The 20473-nt window shown below is 37.7% G+C and overlaps 1 protein-coding gene across 10 annotated transcripts in view; it reads left to right on the top strand.

Annotated features, from left to right (window-relative positions):
• CEP170 (centrosomal protein 170) overlaps positions 1 to 20473 on the top strand; it is a 70697-nt gene that overhangs the window by 6526 nt on the left and 43698 nt on the right. For all 10 annotated transcript variants that reach the window (XM_060272876.2, XM_060272875.2, XM_060272874.2 and 7 more), the window contains exons 2-7: positions 7730 to 7874; positions 11085 to 11174; positions 11825 to 11906; positions 12767 to 12822; positions 14497 to 14659; positions 15834 to 15971. In XM_060272876.2, coding sequence (XP_060128859.1) covers positions 7770 to 7874; positions 11085 to 11174; positions 11825 to 11906; positions 12767 to 12822; positions 14497 to 14659; positions 15834 to 15971 — 634 coding nt within the window. In that variant the 5' untranslated portion in view covers positions 7730 to 7769. The remainder of the gene's footprint in view (positions 1 to 7729; positions 7875 to 11084; positions 11175 to 11824; positions 11907 to 12766; positions 12823 to 14496; positions 14660 to 15833; positions 15972 to 20473) is intronic.

Genomic DNA, 20473 nt, shown 5'->3' with positions numbered 1-20473 from the left:
TTTCTTTAATGTAGTTGTAAGGCAAATTTTAAATTCAAGTAAATACATTACCTTTATTTAAAATTCAGCAGAAATACCAGAGGTTTTTTTCTTAAGCAGACTGTTCTATGTGCATCACTTAGCATGTTTCATTTTATTTATATTTAGTAAACAAACCTAAAAACTTTGAAAGTCAGACATCTAATATCCTATTTGCAGTTGGCATCTGTTCGCTGTTAATGAATTTGTGAAATAGAAAAGTTTCCATATGAAAAGAGAGTACTGTGATTTATTTATTTATTTATTTATTTATTTATTTATTTATTAATTACCTGCCCTTCACTCTAAGGTCCTAGGGTGGGTTACAGCATTTAATATTAAAAACAGACTGAGAAATTTTCTGTCCCACATCATTGGTAGGACTGATTTTTAATTTTGTTTCACATCATTTTTAGTATATTTGAGGACCTCTAAGAAACACACCATTCCTGTGTGGTCAGAAATGCTTTCAGATAAACATCAGAATTTAGGGTCCTTGTTCCAGAAACAGCCACTGTTTAGGGAAAGTTCTGGGATGTTGGCAAAGAGGCAAGCAGTCTTTTGTTTGTAAAGTAGGGGGGGGGGGCTCAGCCGTTAAACATAGTTTCTGCTTTTGAGTTGATGTAATTGTGCTTTGGTCTTCCTTTCTAATTCTGGTGGTCTTATATGAACTAAAACATGTTATTATGGGGGACAATTAAGAAGTTTTGTGTCTCTGGCTCAAATCGGACTGTAAAATAGTTGCTTAAGCTTCTGCTTAATGGTCTGATGCTTACATTTATTATGAATACTAGCTAGAAGGCTTATTGGTAGGTATTAAGGAAACCTATTCATTAATCATATTCCATGCTTTGTAGGTGAAGTAATGACCAGAACACAGAAAAAAGGGCTGTCTTTTGCTCAATCCAACAGACTACAGCAGGCATCCCCAAACTTCGGCCCTCCAGATGTTTTGGACTACAATTCCCATCATCCCTGACCACTGGTCCTGTTAGCTAGGGATCATGGGAGTTGTAGGCCAAAACATCTGGAGGGCCGCAGTTTGGGGATGCCTGGACTACAACATCTATAATACAATGATATATCACTTGGTAAAACACCTTCCTCACAATTTTTTTAATCCAGATGTCAAAATTTGAGATTAGATCAGCTTTGAAATCTGAGTAATATTCTCCAAAACTGGGATATCTTGGCTGATTTCTGAGCTGTGAGAATTTGATCTTACACACACACACACACACTGAACAGTCACAGATTATTTGCAAGCCTCACAGATATTTGGCCATTTGAAGGATTTTAGGCAAATAGACTGTGTTTGCAAAAGAAAACTGCTGGTTTTGGAGGAGTTAACCCCACAGTAGATTTATTGGGGAGCAGGATTGCAGTGCTCAGCACTTCCTTGAGGTAAGCATTACAAGCTCCGAGCATTACAAGCCAAAAGCATTACAAGCCAAAGCCAAGTAAACATGACATGGGGTATCAGATGTGTCTGGTACAATTAAGCATTGGGGTTCTACACCTACAAATTTCTGGCAACATGAGAAAGGTTTTGGCGCCTAATTATCCTGTTCTTCTGGGTCTTGGGGCCTTCAGAGAAACTAGTAAAGAATACCAAAGATTCTTCCTATCATAGTTGGGGCGAGGTAAGGTAAATCAGGACCCTGGGCAGCTCCCCGTGGGCCCTGCTAACTGTTTTTGAGAAGATGTCTGAACAAAGGCTTGGAATCATCTGAAGCCTTGATAAGACTGGCAGTGGCAGGGCTTGATCTTCCCCGTGGTTCTGCCTCCCATGTGAGAGCTGTTTGCTATTTTTTAAGGGCCTGTAGTCTATTCTTCAGTTACACCCTCATGCATTATTGTGGAGCAGGAGTGGGTGACGCTTCAGGAGAATAAAATTGTTAGGACTTCAAGGGTTATGTAAGAGCCACATCCTCAGACTGAGGCAGTGTAGAAGTAGGTGCTATGGGGTGGCTGGTGCACAATCTCAGTTACTCAGTTGTAGATGGTTTGTCCACACTGTCCAGGGTACTTGGTGTGGTAATTAAAACAACAACAACAACAAATAAATCTGTGTCAGGTGGATTGAGGCCAATGCATATTGCATAAACTGGAAGGGAAATGAAAGAAAAGAACCTCAAAATAAATTCCAAAACACTGTTCCTATATTAGTGAGGAATCTTAGTGGAAACATGCATTTGGTGCAAAAGAAATAAAGTTATGAAAATCCCTGTATATTTGTTTAATTTTATAGAACAAACATAATATAGTCCTGTCAATGAGAGATCAGGTGGAAATTGGGCAATTGGAAGAAAGCTTATTATGCCATTGCATGGCACAACGTGCATGCAGTAATCTGATTACCTTTAGACGCAGTAGCATATAAGTGGATGAAAAGAATTAAAGACATAATCTTGACCTTACCAACTTGACCAGGGAAATACTGATGTATTACTGATGAAAGTGATATCCATTCTAAGGTGTTTTCAGTATTATTGAAATATGTATTCCAGGTAAGGTAAATTGGGAGAATTTGGATACACTGTGGATTCATATCAACCTATCAACCTACAAGGTGAAAAATATTCGTAATGGCAAACTAGCTGGGTATGTGAGATTTTGCTGGTGATTAATATTGATACTTTTTTTTATTTAGATAGTTATAAATTATTTGGCAAACAAGCTACCGGTAGTAATAAGTAACAAATCTGTGTTGCATAACTAGAATTTACATAGTTATGAACAGTATTATTTTAAGGTTCCTATCTGCTTGAGCAAGTCCCAAATTCTGCTTTGAAGAAGTGATCAAAGATTATCCATGAACTAAAATTAGTTTCCAAATTGAGCATGATCTTTATTTCAAGAAAAGAAATAGACACCAAGCTCCGAGAGAGAAGCATGATGAATTTAGGCAGTTACAATGAGTTTGCAATATCATGCATCCTTACCACTTCTACCTCCCCTTTTCTATGTACTGTATATTGTTTTGATAATAGTAACACACATACATACCACAGAATTGAATTAAGGCAGTGCATGAATTAGCAACTAGCTGACTGGGTTAGGTAGTGGAATTAGCTGCAATCACTTGGCCTCTTGGCCCCTAAATCCCAAATAATGTACTAAGTCTTAGGTTCCTCTTGTATGTTCACTTTCATTTATCTCAAGCTGCAGATCTACCAATTAAGGCTTTTTAAAAATCGGGTCTTGAATAATTTAGGCAGAGTTGAGAATGCAATAGGCTTTGAGTTGGTCTTAAGAGATGAAAAATGAGATACATTTAAATAATTGGCCAATGATGAAGTCTTTGTCATGAGAGCAGTAAACAAAAGGAGTTGTCATCTATAATTGAAAAAAACCAGATACTTCAAAACAGATGTCGGGCGTGTTCTTATATGCTCTCGGTGTGCGTTGTAATTCAAGAAATGGGCTAATGTTAAAATTTGCCTTGAAAAGAGTCTTTTCCTGAACTATTTCATAAAAGGAATATGCATTCTTACTCAGTACTTGCATCAGCTAAATATTGCCTAATGTAATAAAAACTAATAAACATGTTTCTCCCTCACTCCTGCCTTTCTAGATAGTTGTACTGGCATGTGATTCAAATTGGAACAGATTTGCAATTGTGTACATAGCTGCCAAGTTATCCCTTTTTTAAAGGGATTTCCCCTTATGCTGAATAGGCTTCCTCGCGAGAAAAGGGAAAACTTGGCAGCTATGATTGTGTAAGTTTTGTTGAAGCTAGTCATTACCAATAAGGGCTGCACGCCAGACAAACTGAAGGGTCGTCAGTTTATGGGGCATTATTTGGAAGCAGTCAAATATAACTTGAATACTCTGTAGGTAACAGTTTATCTATGTTTGTTTAGATATCATCATGGTTTTATGTTTGCCCCTGACTGCTGTAGAGCTAGAAACAAGCTGTCTTCTGCCAGCTAGGGCAGGAGTGAAGACAGCTTGCTTGTTATAGCTTTGCTGCAGTCATGAGCAAAGGTACTCCACTGAGTATAATTGTAGGTATCTCCAGACAAGAGCATAAGCAATCATCAGTGTCTTGGGCCATTGTCTGTAATGCATAGAGTGCTGGACTAGGATTATGGAGACTGAGGTTCAAATTTCCATATAACCATAAAGTTGATTAGGTGACATTTAGCTTAGCCTACTTTACATGTTTCAAGGCTAGACAGAACTTGATCTTTGGTGAGGGACCAAAATGTTGCTGCTGCTGGACCAAATGTTCCAAAGTAATAGGAACAGCTGCTTGACACTAAGTCACCTGTCTTCAAGGCTTGCGGACTTTTGATCATGTGTATTTGTGTTGGGCAATTGCTGTTTCTAACCCCCAACCACAACCAAGGGCATATTCTGTGGTGTGGTTTTCATATTTTAATAATTCCATTGATAATATTTTAGCTCAAATATTGGCAGGCAGAGAAACTGTTCTTTCCAAACTGGGTTACACCCACAGAATATGGAGTTAAAGTTCTGAATTATGTGGATTATATTGGCAGCTTTGCAGCTGTTGTATCATCTGTTTGACACACTTTTGAACAAAATAATTTATGTACAAAGCAGCTAAAGAATGTAATTCCCAAAGCTGTAAAAACAGTGCCCCTCCCTTCAAATGAAAACTGCAATACATGCCGAAATATAACGCTTTTTTATTAGGTTAGTACATTCCATTAAAAGTGTGCATGCATTAATGTTGGGTATTTAAATTCAGTGTGATGTCACCTGCATTTTTATGTTACTGTTTCTGTCAGGGAACCAAATACAGCTCTTTCAGGAATTTTCAATTTTATGTACAGTAGAGTGACAATAGTGGTCCATCTAGTATTTTCCTTGCAATGCATGTTTGCACTTGATAATTGGTAATGGACTCGACTCTTCCATTAAAACCTACTTGGCAGAACTGGGGAAACCTTTTCAGCTCAAGGACAAAAAAGTGGACAGAACAATGGATATGACGCCTACCTTTGTACAGTAGGCTACATTTCAGTCACAGGTTTTTATATATAACATACCTGGCTTGCCAACAGTGGGATTGCTGCTGAGTGGGGAAGTTGTGCAGTACATGTATGGTAGTGGAGCCAATCCAGCACTCCTGCACCTATGGCCACACACTGCACACACACATGTCCATGTGTGCTAGAAGCATGTGCTAGAAAAATGAGCACAGTTTCAGGACACATTCCAGCCAGGCAAAATAACTACAGGGCATAGTACCTTAGAGGAGTGTGTCCTAGGGGGGCATAGGTGTGGTCTGGGGAGGGTTCAAGTGCCTCATAGACAACTGCGTTCAGCCCCAGATCCTGAGATTTCCCACCAGTTCTATGGTTTCAGTCTTACTGAACAGGTGTGGATTGGACCACAAGTACCACCGTGACCCACTTATTCGTAAATATGCATAGGATTGTGTTCTTGGTTTTTCTTTCAACCAGCTTTTATACAGTAGGTTGACAAGAGTTCTAAGAAGACGTTTAAAATATGTATCTGGGTTGCAAATCTGTCACTATTCTGCCAGTTCGCTTATTGCTAGGTGTAGCAGTAAAGTTTGAGGCTGCCATCAGCCTTTTATCTCTGCAAGTGCTACCTAAAGCTACTATGACTGCCAGGAATAAAAAAAATATACAAACCCTTCTCAGGTATTTTAATTTATTCTGTTCATCAACAGTTGCTACAGTGCTCTGATTAATCAGTCCTGACCTAGTTGTTTCTGTTTGTTTATTTATTTTTAAAAACCTTCCTGTTCAATATCAATATATAATGTTATCTGGGTTTACATTTTTAAATTTAATATGTTTCACTGCTAGTTGTATTTTTATCAGCATATTTGTAATCCTGCCAGTTGCTAAAAGTATAGTCTGCTTGTTTGTTTGTGTTCTTCCAGATCTTTTAGATTCTGCTCTATTTTAAGTCACAGCACAATATTTGTTTCAAAATCCACAGTAGGAGAATACCTTTATTAGGTCAACCAAAATGCCATACAGTAGCGAGCAAGATTTTGAGCTGTCCCAAAATCAGGCTAGGTGGTAAGCAAAACACATGGGCCCCTGTAGCAACCGCACAGCATGTGGCACACTTCTGTTTAGGGTTAATGTCATTTCATTCCATTTCACCGCTACTGTACTAACTTTCCTCCCTACCCCATCCAAAACTCAGCATTGCATGCTGACTGAGCTTGATCAGTTCTCATGAGCCTGTTTCAATGATTTGTATATGATTTTGGTGGATAGTGTGGGGTAGATGTACCCAATCCTACCTATATAAAAATATTGAATTTTCTCATTGATGTCTAATGGCAGCACTCTCTTCTGTCTCTACGTCAATCTGTAAATGACATACCTTGATAATGAGAGAGATCAGTATTCACACTCTCTTTTTTAAACAAACTTTATTGAAAATTTTAAAAGCCGTTCTAAACTCTTGAAATCTATATGTGTCTTCCCTCCCTCTCTAGCCACTTTGTTCCATTTCCCCTACCAGAACTCATAGTGTACAAAATAAAGGGGTGCCATAATGTTTTTCTGGCTTGGCTTGGCTTGGCTTTTCCTTTTGTAGTCACAACATTGTTAGTCAATTTCTCAAGGAAGGCAGCATTCCAAAATTTTCTCTTGTCAGTGAGCATTCTATGACATTGAGTTTGTACAGAGCTATTTTGGGGTTTCCTTCCTTGGGTTTTTCCCCTAAAGATTTTTGGAGTTTTGGCAAACCTTGGGACTATCCCAAGTGTACTGATGCATCTCTCGTGTGTGAGTGGTAGCATTTTAATTGTATCATCAAGAGCATGAGAAGCCTTGAAGCAGAAATCATTACTTGAAATAAATTTTGCCATATGTTGTTAAAACATCCTCTGCTTACCGAAAACCGATGATCATTTTTTTACAGCCTTGTAAAGCTACTGAACTTCTTGCATTCATCCCTATTAATTGAATAAATCTATGAGGAGAAACTGGCTCATGTTTATGCATGGTGTAGTGGTTAAGAGCGGTAGACTCATAATCTGGGGAACTGGGTTTGCATCTCGGCTCCTCCACATGCAGCTGCTGGGTGACCTTGGGCTAGTCACACTTCTCTGAAGTCTCTCAGCCCCACTCACCTCACAGAGTGTTTGTTGTGGAGGAGGAAGGGAAAACGAGATTGTTAGTCGCTTTGAGACTCCTTAGGGTAGTGATAAAGCAGGATATCAAATACAAACTCTTCTTCTTCTAAGCCACGGTGTTCACAATTAGAGATGGGAAGGCCTGGGGGGAACAGAAAAATGGGGGGACCCAGATTTCTTTCAGGGTTTTTACCAAAGCCTTTGGGGGGAAAAACAGGGGGGGAAACCTGGTCCCGGTCTCCCCCCCCCCCATTTTCCCGGGTTCCCCCATCTCTATTCACAATGCATTAGTGTGTGTGGGAAATGTGTATATTTTTCATGTACCATATTTATGTACATGTATTGGGCAGCTGTGATTGATAATAGCAGACTCCCAATGTGTGTTGTGTGGAAAAGTAGATGGGTATCCTTCACACATGGTGTGCATGTTTATTTCCTTGCATCTGTGTATGAAAAGGCAGTTTGTGAAGCTATCCTTATAGCTGAAAATCGTGTGTTAGTTGTGTTGTCCAGCTTCTCTGTGTTGGAAAATATACAAACCCTATTAGGAACAATAACTGAAGATAAAAATAACTATAAAATATTTCTCTCTTTATCTGTTTCTTATTGCAGGATGACGTAGCCTTGTGAGGATTTATCAGCTAAGCAGAAAATGAGCTTAACATCTTGGTTTTTGGTGAGCAGTGGAGGCACCCGTCATAGGCTGCCACGAGAGATGATTTTTGTGGGAAGAGATGACTGTGAGCTGATGTTGCAGGTAATTGTGTCAGTTCTCCCAACTGTGAATGCTGGAAGTTGAGATTTTATACCCTTGATACATATTTCTTTTTGAGGATTATATTTTGAAATGCTAAGTGTTTTGCTGCTCCAGTCTTTAACTTCTAATAAATTAATCTTTCTTCCACACTGTAGAACAGGATTATAGGGACTGCATAGTATTAGTTTGCTTTAGTTAGTGGACATGTGCACATGGCATGAGTCTAACATGTGGCTGAGTAATAAACATATAGACCTATGGGCCATTCTGATCATGAAGTGAGAACATAACCTCTCTGTCTACAGTAGGCCTTCAGACAAGCAGGAAATTGGGTAGCAATATGAGAATATTTGAGTTACATTATAGTTGTGAATTAATTCCTGATTAAAGTTCATAGAAATGTGAAGGTCTAGAAAAAAATCAGGATTAATCCCTTTCCCCCATTTTTTTATTTCCTCAAGTCCTGAACTAGAAAAAAATGAAATCTGAAAACACTTTTTAAAATAATGAAACACTTTGCTCTAAAAAGTAATTTTGTTAACACAGTAGCAAGTTCCAGAACATACATATATTAATTTTGTAGCAGTATGGAGACTAGGAGATATATTGTATCTTAAGCATTCGTGGAACAGAACCCTTTTCAAAGCCTTTGAACTAGAGCAGGCATAAGGCAAGCTCGGCCCTCCATATGTTTTGGGGCTACAACTCCCATCATCTCTGACCACTGGTCCTGTTAGCTAGGGATGATGGGAGTTGTAGTCCCAAAACATCTGGAGGGCCGAGTTTCCCTATGCCTGAACTAGAGACTGTAGGCTACACATCTGTTTGTCTGTAAAATGCAGGAAAGCTCTTTGTTATACAGTGCGTACCTTGGGTTAAGAACTTAATTCGTTCCGGAGGTCTGTTCTTAACCTGAAACTGTTCTTAACTAGAGGCGTGCTTTCGCTAATGGGGCCTCTTGCTGCCGCTGTGCTGCCAGCATACAATTTCCGTTCTCATCCTGGAGCAAAGTTCTCAACTCGAGGTAACTCTTCCAGGTTAGCAGAGTTTGTAACCTGAGGCATTTGTAACTTGAGGTACCACTGTATATCCAGTACTCACTGCTGCAGATCTGTTTGTTCCAAATTTCAAAACAAATTAGTAGCGCTAAAGACATTGCTTCAATGTTTGATTGGATTATTGGAATAATTTGTCATCTGGAAGCTTTGCAAGGAGATTTAGGCTCATGGTAGTTCCAGAAGTGCAACTCTTCAATTCATGGAGCAACTACCCTGAGTCCCACCCTTCATGTTCCTAGTACTGTACTATTTAAATGTTTCCCCATATACTCCCATATCTATATGGGAAGCTTAGGAAAATAGGATTTTCCCATGACTTCAAAACTGAATCTTTTTACATCTTAGTTCACATGTTTTGTGAAGTAAATTTGGCTACCACTTAAATGGTTAAAGTAGAAGGTACTATGTATTAAAATCACCTCTGTACTAAAAGCATCTTTGTAGCTTTTATAATTATAAATCACCATCTAAGTAAGGCATCAAAAGCAGTGTTCCATAGCAAGCATTCACCTACATTTGAGTGTCTTCAACAAATAATATAAATTATTAATATGGATAAATAGCTTTAAAATCTTACGTGACCAGTCTCTGCTGGAATGTTAAAATTAGGCTAAGCAGCTGTGTAGGCTACTGGGAAGTCTAGTAGCGCTGCACTCAGTGAGCACATCAGTACAGTGCAGTGTAGCAATCAATCTGTGTCATCTATAGGTGACTAGATTTGACTAGATTTGACTCAAGCAGATTTGTGCTGCTGCCAGTTAAACACATCTTTTCAGGTAGGCACTTGCAGTCTTAGAATTATAAAGTAAGAATCCTGTTTTCTAGTTTCTCTAAATTATTGAATGACTGATAGAACTGCATATACACTTCATAGAGGTACACAGTTATGTCCAGATCAGAGGGATGGTACTCTAGTCAGCCACTTAGTGTTAAGCAATTTAGTCATGAGTGATATAGATCTCTGTTGAGGGTATTGCAGATTCAAAGTTTGTTTCTCAGAACAGTTGCTGTGATGGAATCTCAGCCAGGTTGGGACGATCAGTTTAATACACTGAAATATGAACAAGCTTCTTAGCCTTTACTTTTTGGAGCATTACCTGATGTTTTCATACAAGTAATTTGACACAGAACTGGTTCAGATCAGATGAGCTTAATAAGCCAAGATATGAACAAACATTTTTCGTGCGCACCTTGTTTCCCCCTTTGCAACATGAACAAACAAGGAAGTCTTCACTTTCCATTTTCATCCAATTTGGGAAACTGGGAGTGTTTAATATCCTGTCTTGGTCTGAAGCTGGTAACCAAAGTTTTACAGTTTGATGAGAAAAGCTGTGATTCATCATATGCTTCCTGGTTAATCATGGCTCATAAGAGCAGAGAAGCAAAGGGGTTATGTTATATACATGTGATAAAGGCTTATTCATATCTCAGGTTATGGGAATCTTCAAAATTTGGAGGTTAGACTGCTGTTAAGGATGTTGGGCAAGGTCTCCAAATTTGTTCCAATATGAACACCAGCAGGGTAAAAATTCTGGTTTAGTTACTATTTTTTTAAAAAAAACAAAAACTAAATTTAGTATGTTCAGTTTATCTGCATAGCTGGGAGAATAGAGGAAGGAAGTTCACATTACCTTTTTCACTACATGCTATACTGATGAGAACACAATTTAGAGAGTGTTCTTGATTTTCTGTTAGATAATTTATTGCCCACAAACCTGTTTCCATTATTATTCAAGGTTATTAAACAACAAATATTTCCTATTTTCTACTGAGTTATCTATTTTAAAAGAACAGCTAGCTAGCTATAGAAATATTCCCTCCAGATCTGATCATTTTCACTGTTTTGCTGAGCTTCCTGACAGTCACACTACCTCTCTGCAGATTATGCAAATCTCAGCCTTTAAAATAAACAGCTTTTCTAGTAATTGTCACTGTCAGCTGTTTTTGAACAATTCCATTGGCTTTTATTTTTAGTCCCTGTATCAGGTTAAATTTCCCTTCTCTAACCTTAAAAGTCCTTCACAACATTAGTCTCATAACTTTTTCCTAGTAGCTTCATGGTGTCATTTGAAACAACTAAGATTTATGAATTCCTTACTTAATCCATATTTATATTAATAGAAATTACAATGTTATCTTCTAAATATTTCAGTCACGTAGTGTGGACAAGCAACATGCTGTAGTCAACTATGATGCCTCTACTGATGAACACTTGGTAAAGGATTTAGGCAGTCTGAATGGGGTAAGATAAACATGATGGTTCTGTTTTCAGGATGTAATTCAGCTTTAACAATTTAGAGAGCTCTGAACAAATATTTTTGATTACTTAAGTTGAAAGAAATGAAGAATCATTACTTTAAACACTATACCCTTATGGTATATTACAAATTGTGTGTGAAGCACCCCACAGTTTTAGAAAGGTGGGGCTTAAACTTTAAGCAGATCTTTGAAGTCTACAAGGAGGCAGGAATCAGCAAAACTAAAAACAAAAAACCCACCCACATTCCACTCACAGAAGCATCTAGTTCATGGGGTTCTGCCCTAGATCCAGTCTAACAAAATCATAAATGCCATGTATCTTTTGAGAAAGGTATCTTGCTATTGTGGGAACAGCTTGTGTTAACACAGCAAGTTTATAGCATATTTCATTAACAGATTCATTGTAAGTAATTCATGATAGGCCCAGGGCATGTTGGCATTAAATAAAGGCAGATCTCTATATATGCACATATCCTTTCTGAATTTTTTATTGGGCAAGTAAGGTTGATTTTATAATATTTTCAGTAATTGAATAGTGACATGTGGTACCATGACTTTACAAGAAGAATTATATTCACATATAGAAGTTCATTACTGGTAGAAGGTATAATATGTTTCTTCTTTTTCCACCAGACATTTGTCAATGATGTTCGAATTCCAGAACAGACATATATCACTCTAAAACTTGATGATAAATTGAGATTTGGATATGATATCCTTTTTTTAAGAGAATGAGTTAGTGCTATGTTTGCCTTTAAAAAGAGTTCTTCCTGAATTTACATATTAACAATTCTATTTAATTTTTTGGGTAAGCTGTTCTGGGTACTTGAGTGGGGTGTAAATGTAACTACTGAATAACAATAATAAGAGAGTAGAGGTGCATTTCGGAATTCACAAACCAAGTGGCAGAAAGAAATGGATTAAAAATCTTATCTCTGAAATGTTGAGATAACTAAAAACGAATTGTCATGGTTGTTAGTATAGCAGTATGTCAAGGCTTTACTGTCAGAAACCAGATATACTTGAAGACCTTTCCATATAGTCGTACAGATTCGCGAGGTTGTAGCCAACACTATTGGTTCTGCTCATGCAACAGAACTTGCCCCTCTCCTCTACCTTGAAGTTGCTGCACAATAAAGATGGGACTAAATTTAGGAAGCTTCATATTGCAGGGAGCAAACAAGCAACTCTCAACTTTACCTGTTTTATGTTTCAAATCAAATTAAGGTTTGGTTTGATGTCAAAATTAGGGAAATACTTAAAATGCTCATATATTTTGCTGTTATGGGCATACATATTCATTGGTTGACAGTAACTAGAATTATTTTGCTTATGCTAAACATCCACATGAAATAAATTTGCTAGCATAAATTAATGAAGAACAACATAATAGAATATTTATCAATGCAGTCCCCTTAATTCATAAATAGGAGCAATGTCATTTTATCTTCTAAACCTTGGAGGCTGCAAGCAATATTTTGCTCCCCAAAACCATATACTGTACTTATCATAAAATTTGAAGTTTCTAATGGACTTAGACAAATATCACTAAATTTCCTTATCGGATTGTACATACTAATCTTTTTACTGTAGTCAGAGGAGAGATGAGAGTTCCTGAAGAAGCCCTTAAGGTATGCATTTTCTGTCACTTTTAACTCTCTGTTCATTCTGTCTATATGTGTCTTTGGTTCTCTGAAGATTTGTAGTTGGCATAAATGAAGATACACACAGGAAGGTGGTGGACAGAAGAGGAAAGGACCTCCATAAGAGGCAGACCTGATAAGTTCCCTCACGGTGTGAGGCTGAGGAAAGAGGGGTTAGCTCTTCTCTGTGTGAAATAAGGATTAATATATAATTGTGAGACAGGGCTTGGTATTGCATATTCATTTAGTTTTCCTTCTTCCTTTCCTTATTTTTCTTTCGGTTTGTTTCTTATCTTTCTTTTTTTTAATTAGCTTGGTTTTTATTGTATCTTATGTTGAAAACTCTCAATGAAAAAGTAATTAAAAATAATAATAATAATAAAGAAGTGCTTGAGGTAAAAATATATAGCCCACATTTATTGTTTCTCAGGTTAGACTGCTGCACTCCTAAAGCCTGAGTCTCACTAAGCAGCAGCCCCCATGCAAGCATTTGGGGAGATTGTGTGACTGCTGTTTGATTGCTGCTGCTATGCTTGCAGTTTGAATGAACTAGTGCCTCCCTGTAGGAGCTTTTGCATACCCTGAAGGAAATTCTCCCTGCATCTACTCCACATTAGCAATCAGCACCTCCAAACCATAGCAGGGAGGCTTTTTACCAAATCGTTCCCTGAACATTTCCTAGCAAGCAAAAATGAGTCGTCGTTTCACCCAATCAGTCCCCAAAATAACTGCTGTTTTGCCTAGTGTGTTAAATAGAGCTGGAAATGTTTGGGGTTACATTGCAGTTAGAAGTAAAAAAATTCCCAACAACGTGTGTGTATGTGTGGGGAGACCCTGAAGTGTGAAATAGAAAATATCAGTTTTCTTTTATTTCCTTTTCAGTTATTTCTGTTTCCCTGCATAAGTGTAACAACTATGTTAACCTCCTAAGATGAATTGTGTTTTCACCATAAAGTTCTGGATAGATGTTCGTAATTTGGAGACCACTTTAAGTGTTTCTTTTTTTGTAAAGCAGTAGCAAAGCTAGGGAAGTTGGTTTGAAAAGAAGGGCTTGTCAGAAAGAAGGTGAGCAGGCAAAGGAGTCTGTTGTCAAGCAGGAAAGGAGGGAAGGCTACTTATAGAAATGCACCAATCACAGTTTCTTAGCCCAGGGAACAATTTCATTTTCTAGCTACCCTTGCCTCATGCATTCTTTTCTAGTTGCTTGTCAAGCAAGTGGCTGGGGTGTCAACAAAAGCAAGTATTACGTTAGGATCCTGGAATCTGACATAACAACAAACCACAGTTAAAGTGAGCTGCAGTGCATAAATCAACAGCAAACCATGGTGTCTTTTCTTTAATTGAACAATAGTTAATTTCCTGAGCCAGGTTCATATATTCAGACAGATAAGTCAGCTAAGAAACACAACCTGTGTCTCAGTGTTATCTGCAAATGCAACCAGTTGGTTTAGAATCAATATATTGCGTGATACCCAACTTAAGTTGATCCAGTACAAACAATGGACTTAGGTAACTTAAGTTTGTTGATTTGAGCGGGTCTGCTTTGAATATGGCTAATATTGAATACTTTGAGTGATTCATTTTATAGTAGTTTATTAACACTTAATGTTGAATACTTAATGTTCTGTTGCTTTGCTTGATGGGGGATTATCTAATATACAGCATGAGAAGTTTACAAGTCAACTGCAGCTATCTCAAAAATCCTCGGAGGCAGAAGGATCAAAGCTAACCAGTGCCAAATCTACACAGCCAAAGGTACAAGACACCATTGTTGAAGTGCACCACAAAGTTATAGACACACTGAAATCTGAAGAGAAAGCAGCAGGTGAGAGAAATAAATTTGTACAGTTCTAGCTATTAAAATATATTAACTTTTGACAAGCCACTGTAAGATGTAAGATGTTTTGAGTTAGGTAAGGTCTAGAGGAGTTGGGCCATCAATTGCCTCATATGCCACTGTAAAAATTGCTAGGTTTGTTTCTTACTTTGTAATAGTACCTAATGGTTATAGTTCTACAAAGAAATTTCCATTCTGTATAGTCGCCTAGTAGGAAAGAACTCCTCATTCTGTATCACTTGCCTCTAGCAGTGTGCTTTTCTGGCTGTTACGGCAGAAATAGAAACAAAAAGCTACAATTAACTGTCAGATCCCTTGTATTTCTTAAATCAGCTTGGCTTTGCTATCTGACACATTGCATTGTATGTGTTTTCATTTTAAAGGGAATGAAATTTTGTTGTAGCAGCTTTGAAGTCCGGTGAATGATTTATTACTTTTATTAAAACAAGTATTTCTTTGTCAAACTACCATATTTGGAGACATTAAAAAAAATTAAAAGGAGGAAAGTGGAAAATAATTATTCATTGTGAAGCAAAGGGGCCTTCCTTGTTAGCATCCATCTGTCTGAAGACACAATGGAGTGTGCATCTAAGGGTTAAGTCAAACCGCTGCAATAGCAGCACCAGCGTACCCTCCCTAGGTCACAAGCCTGGGCAGTGTGTATGGAGGTCCTGGGCTGGTCAGCCTCATTGATGTGGCCCAAAGGAAAGCAGAGCAATATGATTGGCACCAATTGGCTGCAGGAGTTGTTGGAAACAGGTGTACAAGGCACAATCCAACCAGACTCCACTCCGGATTTGTGTAGGTTTTACTTCCTAAGATAAGTAAATATAATCCCACAAAATATCCCACAAGGAAGTGGAGGTTTAGGATCAGAATTTTCCTTCTCCTAGAAGGATTCCAGGTTGATGAGCTGCCCCTCAAAGAAATGAGCCCAGCTCAGTTAAATGTGTGTGAGCAGCTAGGCAAGCAATATGTTAGCACATTTTATCCAGAATGTAGATAGCTTAGGCTGTTTACACACTCCCATGTACTCTGCATCCTGGTTTTGGAAGCAGTGTAAACACAACATTAGCCACAATCCATCTCTATTCTTTACCATTTTTTCATAGTGTCACTCTTGCTGCTCCAAATGAATAATCTATTTTGTTTGTTTATATAGATCTTTCTGCCATGCCTCCTCGGGGCACACCATTATATGGGCAACCATCATGGTGGGGTGAGGATGAAGCTGAAGAACAGAATGGTTACAAACCTGATAGTAAACCTGAAGAGAAAATACAAGAAACTGGAGTTTTAGGTAAGGTTATTTATAAAGAGAGCCATTTGTAGCTTTTCCCCACCTCCATTTCACATCTGGTAGGCCTGGTATATATTCTAAGTCAGTCCACATGTCTAAGAAAATAATGGTAAAAGAACAATGTCTACAGTAAATTCAAGCATAAAATTCATGTAAACTAAATACTTGCCATTCTGGTGTGGGAGGAAGAAGAAAATATCACTAAACCGCGGGGCCCTGTGTCTGTGTACATATTGGCATCTTTCAGTGGAGGTTGGATCAGTCAGTGGCAATGGCTGGGTGGCAGGTTTCGTTCACAATGTGCCAGTCATATCAAGTGTCATAGTTTTGTTTTCCCCCTCCATAGGAGTTAATGACAGCCATTCACTTATCTAAGGGAAATTAACAATGCATGTCAGCTCAGAAGTAAGTCCCACTGAGTTCAAAGTGACTTACTCCCAGGAAAATGTGTATAAGATTGCAACCTAAAAGTGTATTCTTGGGGACTAAGAACTATAAAGCCAGTTTCTCAATGAAAACAAGTTTTGTCTATTCCCAAGAACCTTTCTGATTCAGTGTTCAGTATTTATTGTGTTGTACAAAACTTTAAAGATATGAATTGTTTCCTCTAGGAATTATATTGTTGTGCAGTAATGTGCTAAAGATGGAATCGAGCCACTGGCTTTTGTACCTTTCAGATATCCAGGGATTGAGAGGGTGCTCAATGGAATTCAATTAGTATACTTTTGATGTGATCGAAACGTTTTTTACAAACCAGAATATTAGCCACTTGGTAGTAGACATTTAAGTAATGAAAATGGATATGGATATAGACTACTAAATCTATGCAACGGAAAGTGTATGTGAATAAAATGTATGCATTGGAAAGACATGTCTCTTGTTACATATTTGGGAAAACAAAGCAGTTTTTCTGAAAATAGTTTTACAGTATTTGTGCTTTTGGCTGTGTGTGGTTTCTGTCTACAGTTTCTATAGCATGTTACTGTAATTCCCCCCCCCTATAATGTTAAGTATTTCAAATACCTGTGCTATAAAATATAGGTATAGAGTTCTTTTCTGGTGAATTAGGGAGGCTGTAATCATATGGTCACTTACCTAGAAGTAAGTCCTGTTGAATATAAAAATTCAGGATTGTACTGCAAAGCTCAACCGTAGGAGTCTATACAACCCACACTCCCCGCCCCTCAGTGTTATTGGACTACAGAGCTCATCCTGGACTCTTGGCCATATCAGCTGGGGCAGTTAATTTGAGTCCAGTTTCATCTGGAGGGTCAAGTGTTCCCCATCTCTGGCATAGCCCAAGCTTATGGAGATACATGCGGGTGCGTGTTTCCACAGTTAACATGTAGCTGGAAAATGATACCGTATTAGCATACCCTTGCCCACTGCTCGGTTTCATTGGTTAGGCCTTGCAAGTGGGCTGGGGAAATACTTATATAATTATGTTTCTACAAGTTATCTGTGAAATGCATATTAGTGGTGCTTATACATCTCCCCCTATTGTCTAGTTTAGGCTTTAGTAAGGGCTATTTGTTAGTTCAGTGATAAGAAAAGTTAACAACCCTACTTAAACTCACTAATGTGTCCCACATTCTTGTTGTTGCACCTGAAAATAGGTTGGCCTGTCAGTTATGTTCAACTAAGTCATTCTTAGACCTGTTGAAATCAATAGAATTAAGTTAGTGATGACTAGCGTTCATTGAATATAATGGTTCTACTCCAAGTATGATTTAGTCAGATAGAACCACATAGTTATTACAGCCTTCTGTCATTGTCTAATCATGTTTTAATAATATATTCAGTGTTTCAAGGGGGAAAACCTGACATGTATATATTGAAAATCTTTATATTCAATATTGCCTTTATATTCAATATTGTTTTTGGAGTTAGGGTAAGCAATGTGCAGATTGTGCCATAACTATTGCCATTCAAGATAGTGAATATCAAATTGGATAGTGAGTAAAATATTACTAAAGTAGATGAAAAATCCAACAAAATGTCAAATGAAGTTTAATGTAAGCCTAAAATGTTGTTCAGTGGGGCAAATTATTCTAACCACATGTACATTGATGGGTTCTGAATTAAAGTACACTAACCAGGAAAGAGAACTTGGGGTCACTGTGGATCATTAAACAAAAATGTCAACTGAGTCAGTAGCTGTGAAAAAGGCAAAGGATCAAAAATGAAAACTCAAATATTGCCTTGTCTTAATACAAGTCTGTGCAGCTACATTTGGAGTACAGTACGCAGTTTTAGTTGCCACATCTAAACAATTAAAAAGTGTATCTATCTATCTAAAATACGGTAGAGCTGCAAATGCTACAAATAAGTGCACACAAATGATTACTGGGCTGGAGCAACTTCCCTACATAGACTACTTAGCTTTTTAGTTTAGAAAAAGGGCAAGTAAGGGGCAACATGATAGAAGTTTACAAGATTACAACTGATGTGGAGAAAGTGGATAGAGAAATATAGGTCATTTGCATGCTGGAGCCCCCATGCAATGTTTTCATTACTGGGCTGGACCTAATAACCACCATTTATCCACCGAAACAGCTTTGCCTGGTAATTTACCAAAAATGCAGTGGTGGCAGAGAAATGCACTTTTTTTGCTGCTGCCACTTCCACATGGTAGGTGCAGTTATCACCAATCAGTGTTTGATTCCATTCACTCTGGGACTTGCGCCACCTGTGCTCCAACCATTGTCCAACCCATTACATAGGATGGAGCTCATCTGAGTACCAAGTTTCTACAGATTGGAGAGACACTCTGGAGCAATCACATCAGTAGCTTTCCTTGTCATTCAATAACAAGCTTAAGACATCTACAGGAGCACTAGCTTTTGTTGACAGTTGAGGCTGTGCACATCACCACGGTCAATCAATCCTCCATGTAAAAAAAAAAAAAGTAAGAAAAATTATCTTGCATTTTGGATGAAAGTTCCATGAGTAGGAATGAGCCAGAATCTATATGTGAATATATCTGCAGAATCAACATCAATTTTTATTCCACTGATATGTTTTTCACATGTAATTGGTCCTTCATTCTCATTTCTTCATGAAACATAAATGTTACATTGGAGTTTGCATGCAGTTTGCTATATAAATATGATTTAAAAAACATTTTCTCGGGCATAGATTTAATGGTATTCAATGTGAGATTTTGGTCTACTTCATAGCAGCTAGTTCATAAATTAAAGGCTAGGTTGTTTATGTTAATAATTTTTGTAAGTAACTTAAAACAAGCCTGAACTGGCATACCCAGTTCTTCTGCTTCACCTCTTTGCACTTCTGAAAAATGGTATTGTTTTGAAGAGAAAGTATATAATATAGCAGATGGGGCATGGTTTAATGAGGAGATTGATATAGGAGATTAGTTTCTGCTAAGCCAACTAGATACAATTAGCCTTTATAGACTTAAGTTAATAAGATTATTTTGGTATTACTGTTGAAACCTCTAATGGAAAATTGTTCCAGCAAGCAAACCTCAGTGGGTTCAGATCAGGTGTTACAGACTTTACTTTTGGTATATTTGATAATGTTGATTTGTTTTCTCTACTATGGATCCAGAAGACAACATGATTTTGGATGGTGCAGATACACATGCATTACACATACAATGTACTACTGTATTTTAAACTACCTATTACTCTTATTTGTGACCTTTTTATATCTTACTGTAATGTAATATATCCTTACAAAAATAAGTGCCTACCTGAGTGTGCTGAATGTTTCTAGCTTTTTAGTAACATACTTTATTTCAAGGCTATAAGCTTTCAATTATCTTTGGCAGTTAAATATGGTACTCTATAAACATCAAGATTCCTGGTGTGCTCTGATCTGATCTCCAAGAGTGCTGAAGTCTATTGTTGATTCCAAAAACTCAAGTTTATAATGGATTGTGCTGATTCAAGCCTTCCCTTCTATGAGAAAAGAATATTGGTATGATTTATGGTCCTGAATTTGAAAGAGGTATATAAGTTATCTTTGCATTAGTCACTTCTTGGAACGGATTCTCCTTCCAAAGCCTACAGCACATTTTTCAGATTGATAATAGTTTCAGACTGGGATAAATATTGAATAATAGTAACTGGATTTTCTTGCAGGGGAAAAATAATGTAATTTTCAAAAAAAAAACATTCATGGAGCAAACAGACACTGCATGATAAGCAACACAAGAAAATTCAGTGGGTTGTATCCAATGGTAGCTTTGTCTTAATGAAAAGTGCTCTCATTGGTGTAAGCTGTGGCACTCCATTTATGCTGATCCTACTGCAGTCCTCCCTGCTGTCCATGAAATGACCATTACATGCAACGTAGGGTATTAATTTAAAGGAAAAGTCTTTTCCAGTCCCAAATATGGCTGACTAGACTGGTTTTGAAACAAAATCAATCCACTGAGCAATCCATTTTTAATTGTACCTACCTTATTTGGAGAGTTGCAAACAAAAGTCTGTGACCTTTGAGGCTAATATACTGTTCTTCACTTTGGTGCATTGAAA

Source organism: Zootoca vivipara, chromosome 3 (assembly GCF_965207765.1).
Source record: "Zootoca vivipara chromosome 3, rZooViv2.hap1.1, whole genome shotgun sequence".
Classification (NCBI taxonomy): domain Eukaryota; kingdom Metazoa; phylum Chordata; class Lepidosauria; order Squamata; family Lacertidae; genus Zootoca; species Zootoca vivipara.
The sequence above is the reverse complement of the archived record's forward strand: the minus strand, read 5'-3'. Positions and strand labels throughout refer to the sequence as shown.